The sequence below is a fragment of the Lissotriton helveticus genome, chromosome 4_1, assembly GCF_964261635.1.
Source record: "Lissotriton helveticus chromosome 4_1, aLisHel1.1, whole genome shotgun sequence".
Lineage (NCBI taxonomy): Eukaryota > Metazoa > Chordata > Amphibia > Caudata > Salamandridae > Lissotriton > Lissotriton helveticus.
This window is the reverse complement of record NC_136063.1, coordinates 1,110,446,166-1,110,460,026: the sequence shown is the minus strand read 5'-3', so window position 1 is coordinate 1,110,460,026 and position 13,861 is coordinate 1,110,446,166. Positions and strand designations below refer to the sequence as shown.

Genomic DNA, 13,861 nt, shown 5'->3' with positions numbered 1-13,861 from the left:
GGTCCTACACACAGCACCCCTGTGCTTCTCCATCACCACCATGGACAATGCTTGCAGGTTGGTTTAGAATTTAGAATCTCTAACTATTAAGAATTAGTTATGCATTATTAGTGGTGTTTGGGGACATGGAGATGATGATTACTGATTCTGTGAAGGATCTGATGGATACCTCACAAACGTGTACATACATACATTTTAGGGTAAGCAACTGTCACAAAAATATGCATGCATGATGGCTTTGTTGTCTGAATGTCCAGCTGTGCAACTACAAAGTGTGAGTGATTTTGCATAGTGCTTAAAGTGACATGGGCTATTGTGAGCTTGCCACACTAAAGGAGTGTTATAAGAAAACAAGCTACTGAGGATACCAAGCAGCTGTCCAACCCCCAAGATAAGGAAGAATGAGATGTGAGACACTTTGGTCAGCTAGATGTGATCCACCAGTTGAAGGAATGAACCATTGAAAGTGGGGTGGTTGATAATTTTGTACCAATATTGTTAAAGGGAATAGAAGCATGTGGGTGGGATCAGTGAACCAATACTATACTCCTCCATGTCTTTTATTTCCATCAGAAAGTTGTGTAGAGTTAGCGCTTTAAAGCGGAATAGGTCTCAAATGTAAAAGTTTCACCCATTAGGTCTGATTCAGATTCAAATGAAGCAAAATTACGAGCATGGAATTTCATCTAGATGATATATAGTTGGTAGATTTTTCTGTCTGTAATTTTGGCCACAAAAATCATAAGAGGCTTTAATTGTAGAAGGAGCCAAGGCTCAATCCGTTAATTATCTAACAGGGGAGCATACAATGCTCAACTCTGCTTGAAGAAAGAACCCCTTGCCTTCTCTACTCCCCCACCCTCTTCCATCATGCCTCACCCCACCCCTCCCACAGTCCTGTGCATGCATAAACTATCTATTCAGAGCATATTTTAAAGATATGCAATAAAACCCCATAAAAATGGTAATTCCGTGTGGTTTTACAACCAGACAAAACAGTCCCACATGGTAATTCGCAGCTTGCCATGATGTCTTCTCTGAAAGGGGATATCCCTCAGCAATAGCTTTGATATTTTATGCATCAAACTTTAATATGTTATTTATTTCACTCTTTACCAACGTGGATCTCTCTAAACACTTTGGTCCAGTGTAGAAACTGATGTATGTTGTATTCTTTAGACATTGGTGACTAAGGGGAAAATAAAAGTGCCTTGTTGAAGGCCATGGTGGTGGGAGGGTGGCCCTTTTCAGTGAAATGGAAAGGAGATGCCTGTAAGAGGGAGGGCAGATGAATGTGCTGCTTGTCTGTTTCCACACATACTGACGTTGACCTATAGAGACTCCCGCACTTCTGTCCCTCAAAGTGCAGTTTCTGCATCACATTGTATAACTGAGGGAGTGTGTCAGGGGAACATGCCTTGTCTGAGCCATGCTTTTCTGAAGTAGAATGAGTCAACAAAATACTCCTGCTAATCTAGTGGCTTATTTACAAGCCATTGGGGAGAGGAGCTGGCCTAACGGCTAAGGCGCTCGACCTCGGACCTGGGGTTCTGGGTTCGAGTCTCGGTAACGACGCCAAAACCTCCTGTGATTCTGGGCAAATCACTTAATCTCCCCGTGCCTAAAAATGAAAGTGTGTCCTAATGTGAAAAAAAAAAAAAAAAAAAAAACGTTACTTGTGCTATGTAAAGCTCTCTGATACCTGATTCGGTTCGGGTCTAGTTCGCGCTATATAAAACTCCACAAAAAAAATAAAAAATTGCTCCGCCTGTGCATCACTTTTTTAGCCTCACCGGTGGTACAATGGGCTTGCTCATATTTATAATGCCACGTAAAGTCACTCAGCATGACTTTACATGGCTTCGTAAATATGGGCCCCATTCACGCATTTCTCTGCGTGAAAGGGGCGTTCATTGGGAGTTACTGTAGGTGTTCCGACGCAACTTCCATGGAACTTGATGCATTCCCGGATTTAGAACATTTTGTAAAACTGAGAATGCTTAAGAATCCTACGTAGGAATTTGCAATGAGGAGATTTATTTCTCCTTGTTTCTTCCTTTTTCTATGTGTGCTGCATGCAGCACGCATAGAAAGAGAAAAATGCCATTAATGGTTGTTTTACCTTCCTGCACAAAAACAATAATCCTTGCAGCACAGGCACCCTTGCAAAATGATGCAGGCATGCAAGGGTGCCTGGACCGGGGCATGGCAGCCAATTGTGCACCAGTGCAAGGCAAAGCACAGGGATGCATCGTATTGATGTTAATACCACATATCCCTGTGCTTTGAGAATGACGCAACATGGCGCAACTAAATGGCTTGCAGCGCCGTGCTCATAATTTTCTTGTAGTTGAGACCCTTTGTCTGAATTTGTGGCAGTAGATGAGGATGAGCACATGCTCTTAGTCACATCAAATCCTTGAAAATGCAGTTTTATCTAGAAGAACCCTGGCTTGCAGGCGTTGCACCCACTTTGATCACTTGTGAGAGCTGTATTCATGGCATTACTCCTTTACAGGGGGGAACATCCTTTACAACGCAACTTTTACAACGAAGTGCCTTTACGACGCAACCATTACAACGCAACTTTTACAACGAAATGCGCTGGGGGCCACTCTAGGATAGGGAATAGTTTCGAACACCTTCCCTACTATCCACGGGGACTGGAGTTGGAATAGTAAATTATACTATTCACTATCCAGCGCCCCCCTACGCAAGTCGTTGTAACGACTTGCGTTGTAAAACTTGCGTCGTAAAGGCATGCGTTGTAATAGCATGCGTTGTAACGTCATACATCTCTTTACAGGTGGTAACAGCGAGATCATTGAGAAGCTGGAAGGCGTGCTCATGGTTTGGATAAAGCAGATTGAACAGGTCTTGGTGGAAAGTGAGCAGATGAGAAAAGAAGCTGATGACATCGGTCCCTCTGCAGAGCTCGAGTACTGGAAGTCAAGAATGTCTTCATTTAACAGGTGAATTCACCCGCTTCTAATGAGAAATCCAGGCTTGACACAATAAGCGAGTTTGAGTAAATCATTTCTTTTGCATTTTTTTTCCATTGATAGTCTTTTGGATGAACTCAAGAGCCCAAAAGTGAAAAAAGTGCTGAGCATTCTTCAAGCTGCAAAGTCCAGGATATTAAAACTTTGGAAAAAGCTGGTAATTATCTGTTTATTGTGGATGGTGTGTTTATTATATTCCTGAACTGACTATTAGGTAAAGAGTATATGAAGGTTGCTGTTCCCTCGATGAGCACCTGTGCCCATTAACCCATACCCAAAGCCCTGTATTATCAGCTCATGGTTTGTGATCGAAGCCCCTTGAGTCGATAGAAGCTGTCCTAAAGGCTACATTTGAACGACAAATGTAAGCACATTGCAATATTATTTAGTTGGTTCTCTTTACCCGTGCAAAAGAGAAAACTGTTCTTTTTGCTCTCAACAGAGCGTAATTTGTAAAAGAATAAGTGCAGGGGCACCAAGGTGTTTTCCTAGGTGCCTGCTATCAGTGCTGCCTAAGGATGGAGTTGCATATACCAAGACTGCCCAGCCCTGATTCCTCCTTATGCCTCTTTCTTCCTTCATCCTGCTCTTCTTGTCTGCTTATCTTACTCTTGAAAGTTCTTTTTTACCCCTGTTTTGTCACTGTTTTCTTATCTTTCTCTTTCTCTCGTCTTTCTCTCATTCTCTGGGTCAAAGCCTGATGATGAAAAATAAGTCCCGGGCTCAGAAGAATGAGAGCCTGTGCCCATCACCAGTGTTGGCACACATTAGACAACAGTTATGCACTCTGCAGTGAGAAAGATTCATCAACAGAGCAGAGCTAGGGCCAGCGTCGGATTGGTAACGCGGGCACTCGGGCAATGCCCGAAGGGCAGGTGTCCTAGTTCCAGCTGTGGGCTGCTTTCTGAGCAGTCTGGGGACCGATTTGGGTGGTTTCTGCATTGTTCGTATACCGCCAGCAGCCCGGCAGGTGCCTGAGTGGCCTTTCTGGAGGCAGATGGGCATCCATGACCTCCCTTTTATCAACAGGTAAAGGTGCGACTCCCCTTCTCCTGCTGGGCCAGCCCATTAATGTGGTGCGGGGCCAGGGGGCCTGAGCAGAACTGGAAACTATTCTGTTCATTTTTTTTTTATATTACACCGACCTTTTTATAAAATTTCGCCGAAGCAGTGTTTTGAGGAAAGGCAATATGCAAATGTGGGCCACTTTTTTAGCGTGCCCGGGACGATTTTTAATCCCAATCCAACCCTGGCTAGGGTGGGCCACTCCTTCCCACTCTCCGTCTTTGCCCGACATGGTGTACTGAAGTCCGCAGTGGTTTCAGGAAAGGGCTTTCACTACTCCTATTTTTTTATCTTCCGGGTCCCAGAATTGTGCCAAGAATGGGAGGAGAAAGAGTCCAAAAAGTGTCAATGTCCATTGTGCTCACGTCTCCTCTCTGACCTCTCTTGGCCTTCTTGAGGTGAGGGACCTTTTAATTTATTTCACACGAGCCTTGAATCTTGTGATGGCACCATAGGACGCATGGATTCGTTAAATTGGGGTCTACAGTATGTTGTCAAAAAAATTAATCATAAAGTAGAAAAAATCTCGGGGACGCAGAGGCCAAAATAGTTGTCAACATAGCCAATCAAAGTAATGTTTACAAGACTTGAGTAGTGGGGCATGAGGAGAAGGAAGGAAGCAGTGAACTTGTGTTAAATGTCAATCCTCAGGAACTAAGTCGAGGCCAACAGAATCCCAAAGGGGAAGGGACACGAAGTTACAAGGCTAGCTCTCAGGACTAGTGGGGCAGTGCCCTTGCATCGGGGCCCTCTGCGTGTGCGAGCGGATTCCTCTACGTGAATAGCTCTGAATTGAAAGGTTTTAGCAGTGTCCAAGTATGTGAACACATTATGTACCAAATAAAGCAGTTCTGCATAGTCACTCTCCGAAGCGCTTTATTATCCAAGAATAGCCGGTATAATATGCAAGAGTTTGCGACCTTCTTCTAACTGCAAGCCACTGTTCAGCCATAAATGTATGGTGTCTGAATGAGTTCTCAAGGTTGTGTCTTTTTTTTCTTTGGCATTGCAGGATGGCAGCGTCACAAACGCAGCCAACGAAGCGAAGGACAACGTCAAGTATTTGTACACCCTCGATAAGTTCTTCGGTCCGCTGGGTAAAGCTTCCCCGGTAAGTATTGCCGGTCACAACTTAGCACATTCAAGGGCACACAGTCGCTGGTCCACTGGCACTCAATGATCTGTATTCATTTTTACAAAGGTATACCCAAGCCACGCACAGCACTCGACCTCCCCACATCTATTCCACTTCTAAAAGCTCTTTGTCTACAGTGTGTAGGAGTCAGATAGCTTAAGTGAGCCCAGTCACAACACAACTATTCCTAGGACTCTGAACAGAGTGCCAGGGATTTACTATGTAGTGCCATATTTGTTGAACAGGTCAGTGCTGTTTTACAACTGCAAAATCAACGTGCGTGTTAGACAGAAATCAGGATTGATTATTATTGCAGCAAAGCAGGACAAAAAAGTTAACCAGAATAGCACAACTATAAATGGGCAAACGGGGGGCACGAGCACTTACGCGCAGATTAGCACAAACAATAATATTAGCATAGGAAGAACAGTGTATGTAGTCCGGTTCATGAATTGCAGGTAAAGTCAGTGTAAGAGGTGGTTATACTTTTTCCAAAGCTTCTTCCTGCCCCCTTGAATAGATTCCGGTTTGCACGAACCTACAGCTGACTCTATTAAACATGGCCGGACACCACAGATGTCGATTGTCCATCTTTTTTTTACCTGCCACGTTCGGTTAGTTTGTATCGCCCCCTTGCGGCTGTTGGCGTGAGCAGCCTGCGTTTATTTTGTGGATAGAAAATGTTACAGTGCAGAGTTTTCTTTACTTTCAGGCAACCATGGTGGAGCACATACCCAGCCTAATGAACAATATCCGCATGATCTACAGCACGTCGCAGTACTACAACACGTCCGAGCACATGACCTCTCTTTTTCTCAAAGTCACAAACCAAATGATCAGCACCTGCCGAATGTACCTGAATCAGGGAGTCGCCAAGATCTGGGAGCTTGAGAGGTAATTGCTTGAATTATTATTCTGCTTCCTCAGTGACGCTGTGGAGTCTGGGACCTGTGTGGTGCATGTCTGATAATGGGACCACTGCACCGTTTAATGTATGCACTACCCTGTGGGACAAACATTACACTGATAGTCAGGCACCTTCACTTCAGATCTGCACTCTAATCGATATGAATCCACGGATTCCAAAGCAATGACAAAAAGTTGTTGCCCTTGGTATTTGGTCACTGGTGTTACCGCGTGGTGCTCTTGCCTTGTCCAGTGGAATAGAAGCTGGTCGTTGCATGCACAGTTTGAAGATTCATATGTTGAGGCACTCCTGTATGGGAAAAATTGGAGGTCACTGGTGCTACGACTAAGGGCTTGATTATGAGTCTGGCCGTCCGTTGACCACCAGACTCATGTTGGCATGGCAGTGGCGGTCGCGCCACCGCCGCACTGGTGGTCTGACCACCCCTTTGCGAGTTGGTGGTCCGACCGCCCTAGGACCACCGCCGCCAGGGAACCACTGTTCCCTGTCGGTGGTGTGGCACGGCATTTCTGAGGCCGCAATATGCTTGGCAGGACTGCTGCGGTCCTGCTAAGTATATTATGAGTTTCCTCTCCGTTGGCGGCGTCATGGAGGTTCCTACTACATGAACATTGTGGTGGCAGAGAGGAAACAAAGGGGGCCCTACAGGGCCCCTGTGCCTCCTCAGCATGTGAATGCACACAGGGGGACTTAACATGCGCCCCCCTTTGTGCATGCACACCAGTTGCTGCATAGCATGGGCTTTATAGTCTATGCCGTGCAGGATTCTTGTGTGGTGTTCCCAAAGTGGTGCCCTTTTCAAAGGCAATGCCACCTTTGAAAGAGGCACCGTCGCGGGACCGACACAATGCCCACCCGCCAGACCATTTTAAAGTTTTAATCTGCTGGGTAGGTGGCGGTGAGTCTCGGTGGTGCAGGAGCGTGGCGGTGACGGCCCACCCGCACCGCAAAACTCATAATCGGGCCCCAAATTATGCTGGAATCTTAGAAAGGGCTATTAGTACAAGCGTTGTTATTTATCACTTACCAAATTACCATATGTCGTTTTGATGGTACTGCTTGAAAGCTACAAAATGATGATAATGCCAATAATACTGCATCCTTGTGATACCCTGTGTCACTCTCTGTAAAATTCTTTAAAAAATATCCCATATTGGTCAGGATATCATAACGTAAATGCCAAATGAGTAAAAACCTTTTGAGTCATTTTGATCAAGGTCTGTGCTAAATATCTTTAAACCTTTGCATTCCATCAGTCATTGAATTTCTTTAAAATGGTTCCCAAAGATTGGTTAAAGTAGATAAACAATTCACATTACCATTTCACTTGGTTTTAATTTCTTTAGTGTCCTCCTGGCTCCTTTTTTGAAAACGCGTGGTTTAATTGTCCAAACCTGAAGGCTCGTTCTTTTGGTTTCACAAGGAGTTAATTTAATAATATAAAATAATGTGTGTTTAAATGAAATAATTAAATGAAGTGGGAAGGTGTAATTTGATTTCGCTGTTGGTTATATTAGTTAATAACATAGGCTCATCTAACAATTAGAAAGAAAAGCGTTAAAGCACTCTGTCTTTTTTCCTGTTTCTTTTGTTTCTTAATTTGTTTTCGAATATGCTTAAAAAAAGATCCTGTTCCAGAAAATTTGAAAAGTAATTAAAATGTGTATTAAGCGGTTATAAAATATAGAATAACTTTTTAATACAGTGAAAATACCCTGAAGATAATTTTGGAAAAATAAATAGAAAATACACTGAAGAGTAATATATGGGAGTCACTACTGCCAGAGCGCACGGATCTTTCAAGATCTGCTAATGTTACTCAGTCTGTTTACTTTCTAATGACTGGGGTTCAGGTTTAGACCTGAGTGGTATTGGGCACTTCTCTGAACTGTGAAGAATTCTCCTCCAGTGGACAATGCCATAGTATCCCTATGGCAACACTATTCCACTGAAGAATCTTAACTTGTGGAGAATTCCACAAGAGGATTTACTTCAAATGAGACTCCGTATCCCAAAAGAAACATATGCAGTTAAGTAAGGTAAATAAATTAAGATAAAGAAATAGCTGGTGTGTGTGCTGAAAACACAGGGAAAATACAATGAACACTTGAACCCCCTGGCACCACCTCGTTCCAGGGATAAAGCTTGGAAGAAGGCAAAGTGGCCACTGAAGAAGTTGGTATGCAAATAAAATGCAAGTGACTCCCTCACCCACCCCAGTGTTTTGAGGGAATAGAGTAGGCTTGAGCATGAACCTATGCTCTATTTTTCCAAATGTGCTGTGAAGTTACCTCTGTCGCAAGCCAGCATCAAGTTGTGTGAATACAGAAATAACAAATGCTGCTTATATTGTGGGATTGTGCAGCGACTGATAATTATTTCTGGCAAGGAGTTTATAAGACAAGTGCTATAATAACCCAGGTTTAAGTTTCACTTTGTTTGGAATCTGTAGTTTTTTTAAAATGTCCTCTAGATAGTTCCCATATCTGCGAGACTTTTGCAGTTTAATTGCCACAGCCATTTTAGTGGTCACATTAAATAAAAAAAAATATAAGCTCAAAAAAACAACAAACGACAGACCAAGGTCCTGCTCAATCAATCCATATGTACAGTCAATTAGCGGGTGGTGCAACACACTTCCTGTACCCGTCGCTTGAAGGTGCGAATCACAGTCACAATTTTTCAGGAAAAGGCAGAAGGTGCAGTCGTAGCAAAGTCAGACTCGTAGGCAGTAGTTCCAAAAAAAGACTTCTTTTATTCAATCAATCCTTAAAAACCGGCACACAGCCGATGCGTTTTGTTCCAAGTAGTGCCACAAGGGAACTTCATTAGGGCTCTTCAATATCCAACCAATTGGCAATTATACACTATGTGCTTGAGAAAAATGAAGTCTTAAGGGGCACAATCCGCCTGGGACAGAGAAGATAAAATTCTTACACCATTAGGGTTTTGACAGAATGTTCTCTACAACAGTCTTAAGGGTAGTGCATTTATGTCACCACTGTTATTGTCAATGAATCCTGATGTCACCACTGTTATTGTCAATGAATCCTGACTCGTACTCTCTAAGAGAAAAGTCTGATGAACGGCATGATAACCCGCAAAGTGCTACCATAGTTAATATGTGCAGATAGAGTTGGCATTTACTAGCATTCATTGGCATATGTGTGATCGTAATAATTTCTGTCAACTTTCCATGATTTTGTGTATGTACAGGTGTGTGTGCAAGGATGAATACCAAACATCAGGATTCCCATTTATTACACAACAATGTTTCCCTCTACTTGGAAATAATATTCACATGCATGTTTTTAAGACACTTCGCATTGCTTTCTCTCTTCTTTGTGTTGTTTTCTGTTACTGGCCAGCGAGGGATCCTTTTTATATTAAACAGCCAATTGATTGGGTCGCAGAAAATTCTGAAAGCAACCAGAATGCAACAACTCAGAAATCTGGGCCAATGCAAAGCAATTGAACTTCCTTGCAAATTCAAAGACTACCTGAAAGGGCTCATATTTTGACGTTTTATTTATTCGCATGTGATCATCCTAGATATTATTTTCTTTACAGGATGTTGTTCTTTATAACTTACATCATTATTATTATCTTATTTCAATTTTCAGGAACGAACTATTGAAGCGGATCCATGAATGTATTAACCTGAACAAACAATATCAGAAGTCTTTTCACAAAATAAAGGAGAAATTAAAGGAAACTCCAAATGACAGGCAATTTGAGTTCAGGTAAATTCTATTTCTTATTATTTATTTTTGTATCCCTCTAAATAAATGGGATCACTGACATAATATCTAATACAAAAATATAGACTTACCAAAATATCGATGACAAAATATAGAATGCAAAAATATCGAATTCCTATCTACAAACAGGTAAGTACAATAATATCGAATCAAAAATATCGTTGTAAAAAATATAGTTAGTCAAAATATTGAATTTTTTTAAATGTCTTAAAAGTAATTTAAAATTAATGATATATTAAATATAAGTAACTAAACCATACTTAAAAATACTTAAATAACCTTAAATTTTCTAAATAATTAATTTAAGTTATAAAAAACAGACCATTTTATTTTTTAATACATATATATAAATATATTAACGTAATCTTAATAAAAAATATACAATATGTTTACAGTAGGATAGCGGGAGGGTAACATTTACTATTACCACTCCAGTGAGTGCAACAGTAGCGAAAACGTTGGATAGCGTAGGGGTAAAAATTACTATTCCCACTCCTGTAAGTGCAACAGTAGGGAAAGCGTTGGATAGCGGGAGGGTAAAAATTACTATTCCCACTCCAGAGAGTGCAACAGTAGGGAAAGCGTTGGATAGCAGGAGGGTAAAAATTACTATTCCCACTCCAGAGAGTGCAACAGTAGGGAAAGCGTTGGATAGCAGGAGGGTAAAAATTACTATTCCCACTCCAGAGAGTGCAACAGTAGGGAAAGCGTTGGATAGCAGGAGGGTAAAAATTACTATTCCCACTCCAGAGAGTGCAACAGTAGGGAAAGTGTTAGATAGCATAGGGGTGAAAATTACTATTTCCACTCCAGAGAGTGCAACAGTAGGGAAAGCGTTGGATAGCAGGAGGGTAAAAATTACTATTCCCACTCCAGAGAGTGCAATCATAGGGAAAGCGTTGGATAGCGTAGGGGTAAAAATTACTATTCCCACTCCGGAGAGTGCAACAGTAGGGAAAGCGTTGGATAGCCTAGGGGTAAAAATTACTATTCCCACTCTAGTGAGTTTAACAGTAGGGAAAGTAATGATTTAATATATTACTAAAAATAAATTAAATATCAATAACAATAAAAGATTTATTAAAATCAATTACCAATTTAATATTATGTAATAATTCATCAATTAGAAATACAAATAAATATGAGTTATTAAAATTGATTACTTGTTCATAATTAATAAACAACTCATTAATTTTCAATAACAACTAATTATTAATAACAATTAATACCAATTAATAATTAATTAACAGTAGATTAATTATCAATACACAAAAAGTATTTTTAATATGTAATTAATTACAATTAAATTACTTCTCACCCTGTTCCCCTATAAACCCACAATCCGCTACAGAAATTAAATTAATACAATTATCGTAATTATCAATTAATGAATTAATACAAATTAATTACCAATAATAAAAGTTAATTACCAATTAAAAATTAACAATACATTAAAAAATAAATACCAATAAATAAATAAAAATTATTTACTTAATTACAATTAAATTACTTCCCACCCTATTCCCCTATAAACCCACAACCCGCTACGGAAAATAATTTGATAAAATTAACATAATTATCAATTAATAAAAATTAATTATCAATTAAAAATTAATTAACAATTAATTCAAAATAAATACCAATAAATAAATACAAATATTTAATTAATTACAATTAAATTACTTCCCACCCTATTCCCCTATAAACCCACAACCCGCTACAGAACTAAAATGCAAAATGTAATTAAAAATAATTAGTAATTTCTCAAAATTAATATTTAATTTAATATAATTAAATTACTTCCCACCCTATTTCCCTATAAACCCATAACCCGCTACAGAATTAAATTACGCAAAAACGTAATAACATAAAATTCATTACTTAAAATAACTTACAAAAATAATATACACTTTCACACATATACTAACATACAAAACACTTTAAAAAATTTGATATTATTTAAAATTCGATATATTTTAATACCTATATTATATACTTCGATATTTTGATTTTCTATATTTTGAAAATCGATATTATATTACTTACCTTCAATTCGATATTTTTCACCACTATATTGTGTGCATTCGATATTTTGTCCATTCTATATTTTGACTTCGATATTATGGCTATTCTATATTTTGGATTCGATATTATGTCTAGGTACCAAATAAATGTTGTGTTGTAGTGTTCAGTTTAGGGCTGCATTCATATTGTATCCTTCTGAAATCACATATTGGTTCAACGATTTTCATAAATATTGTCTGTGTTCCAATTATCTTTTAGTGAAAATTACATCTTTGGAAAGTTTGATACATTCTCCAGGCGCTTGGAAAAGATATCAGAAATGAGCAACATTCTGGAAAGTCTTTCTGACTTGCAAAACATTAGGACTGAAGGAATTGACAAGCTCAGCATTCGATACCAGACCATCCTAGCAAATACAAAATCCAAAGCATATGATGTGCTAGATCACAGGAAATTGGAGGTATGAAAAACAAAAACGGATTATTTCACTCGGACTATATGCACTCAAGGAGGCGTTGTCATCTAATTATACCCTTACATGTGCCTGATTAATTTAAATCAGTTTATCAAATATTCATACAGAATATGTTAGTGGGTGAACAAGGAGCTTGTTTCTTTACGAGAGATAGCTGAATTGTGTGATGGAGTAGCAGTCCTTTCAAATATCCATGTAATCTACATATTTCGAAATGTCCAAGGATTCCTTTGGAAGGATTTCATAAACAACTAGTCATATCCAGTCACAACAGCTGATTTATAAAAGACCGTACATTTTGGCGAGTGTTTAGCATGCAATATGTCATTTGGGTGTGCGGTTTAGGAACTACTGTATATAGTGATGATAAAGGTAAGGTTCAATTCATTTAGGATTTGTATGGAAACAGCAATGTGCTTCAATATTTTGCCATCTAAATATTAATTAAAAAAGAGTACGAGAGGGTTGCCTCAACTTCTCAAGTTTAGAGAATTGTATTACTAAGGAGGGGACCCACTCACTCGCCTAGCTATCACAAATCTATAACCATACGTGTTACAAGGGTAACCCGAATAGTGTTTTTAGGACTTTTACCTAGTTTATGATACATTATGCATGGCATGTTGCAGTTGCATTTGATTTGGATTTTGCTTGTTCATTCTTGCAGGGGCATAGTTAGCGCTATTGGCATAGCACATACAAATTTCTTTATGTCTGCACCATCACTATTTTGAAACTGCTTCTCCATTCATAGGCACGCGTCTGTGCCATATCGTCCTCCTGTCGGTGTTATAAGTAGTCCCTGCTTTGCCCTCACTTCTGCATGCATAAGAGAAGGTAGCGGGCCCACGTGATTTGAAGTTCTCTGTGATACTTCTTAGCGCTGTCAAACATTTTTTCTCAAATTCTATGCAGTTGCCTCAAAACTAGTTATGCAGTCAGCTGTTCCTTGCTTATCTCTAAAAGATAAATGCCAGCTTGTTGTATCACAGTTTATTGTGAAATGTTTGACAATTGTATCATCATCATCTTCTCTGCAACTGGCAGTTGCATTCCTTGTGTTGTGATCCCTTGTTTGCCTTCCCATTTCCAATGTGTCCATGGCTGTGCTGGCCAAGTGGTTTGGTACTGTGCTGGTCTGTTCCTCCTTTCATCCCTGGTTGTTGACTGCTTTGTTATATGGTACGAGGCACGCCTTCGCGGGATTGATTATTACTAGTGCTACATTGTTTCTGAACTACTGTTCACCTCACTGTGCGCCTGCCTGCTTTGTGCCCAGTTGTATGGCATTGCTTTCCTGTTCAAAGGTATAGTTCCGGGCATTATCAGCCATGAGCTAAGTACGCTGCTGCACACCTGTTGGAATGAACCATGTATAGACACGGTTCAACTGTATCGTGCTTATTCATGGAGGTGTGATACCTCCTTGCTCAGTATGAAACCTTCTCTGCACCAGCGTTCCGCATACAT

At 40.0% G+C, this 13,861-nt stretch overlaps 1 protein-coding gene across 1 annotated transcript in view; it reads left to right on the top strand.

The window, feature by feature from the left end:
- The window catches only part of LOC144828114 (dynein axonemal heavy chain 5-like), a 1,079,012-nt gene that overhangs the window by 43,067 nt on the left and 1,022,084 nt on the right, over positions 1-13,861 (top strand). Inside the window, exons 9-14 of the mRNA XM_078686235.1 lie at positions 2,807-2,972; positions 3,066-3,159; positions 5,080-5,178; positions 5,915-6,096; positions 9,754-9,873; positions 12,175-12,376. Of these exons, the coding sequence (XP_078542361.1) occupies positions 2,807-2,972; positions 3,066-3,159; positions 5,080-5,178; positions 5,915-6,096; positions 9,754-9,873; positions 12,175-12,376 (863 nt within the window). The remainder of the gene's footprint in view (positions 1-2,806; positions 2,973-3,065; positions 3,160-5,079; positions 5,179-5,914; positions 6,097-9,753; positions 9,874-12,174; positions 12,377-13,861) is intronic.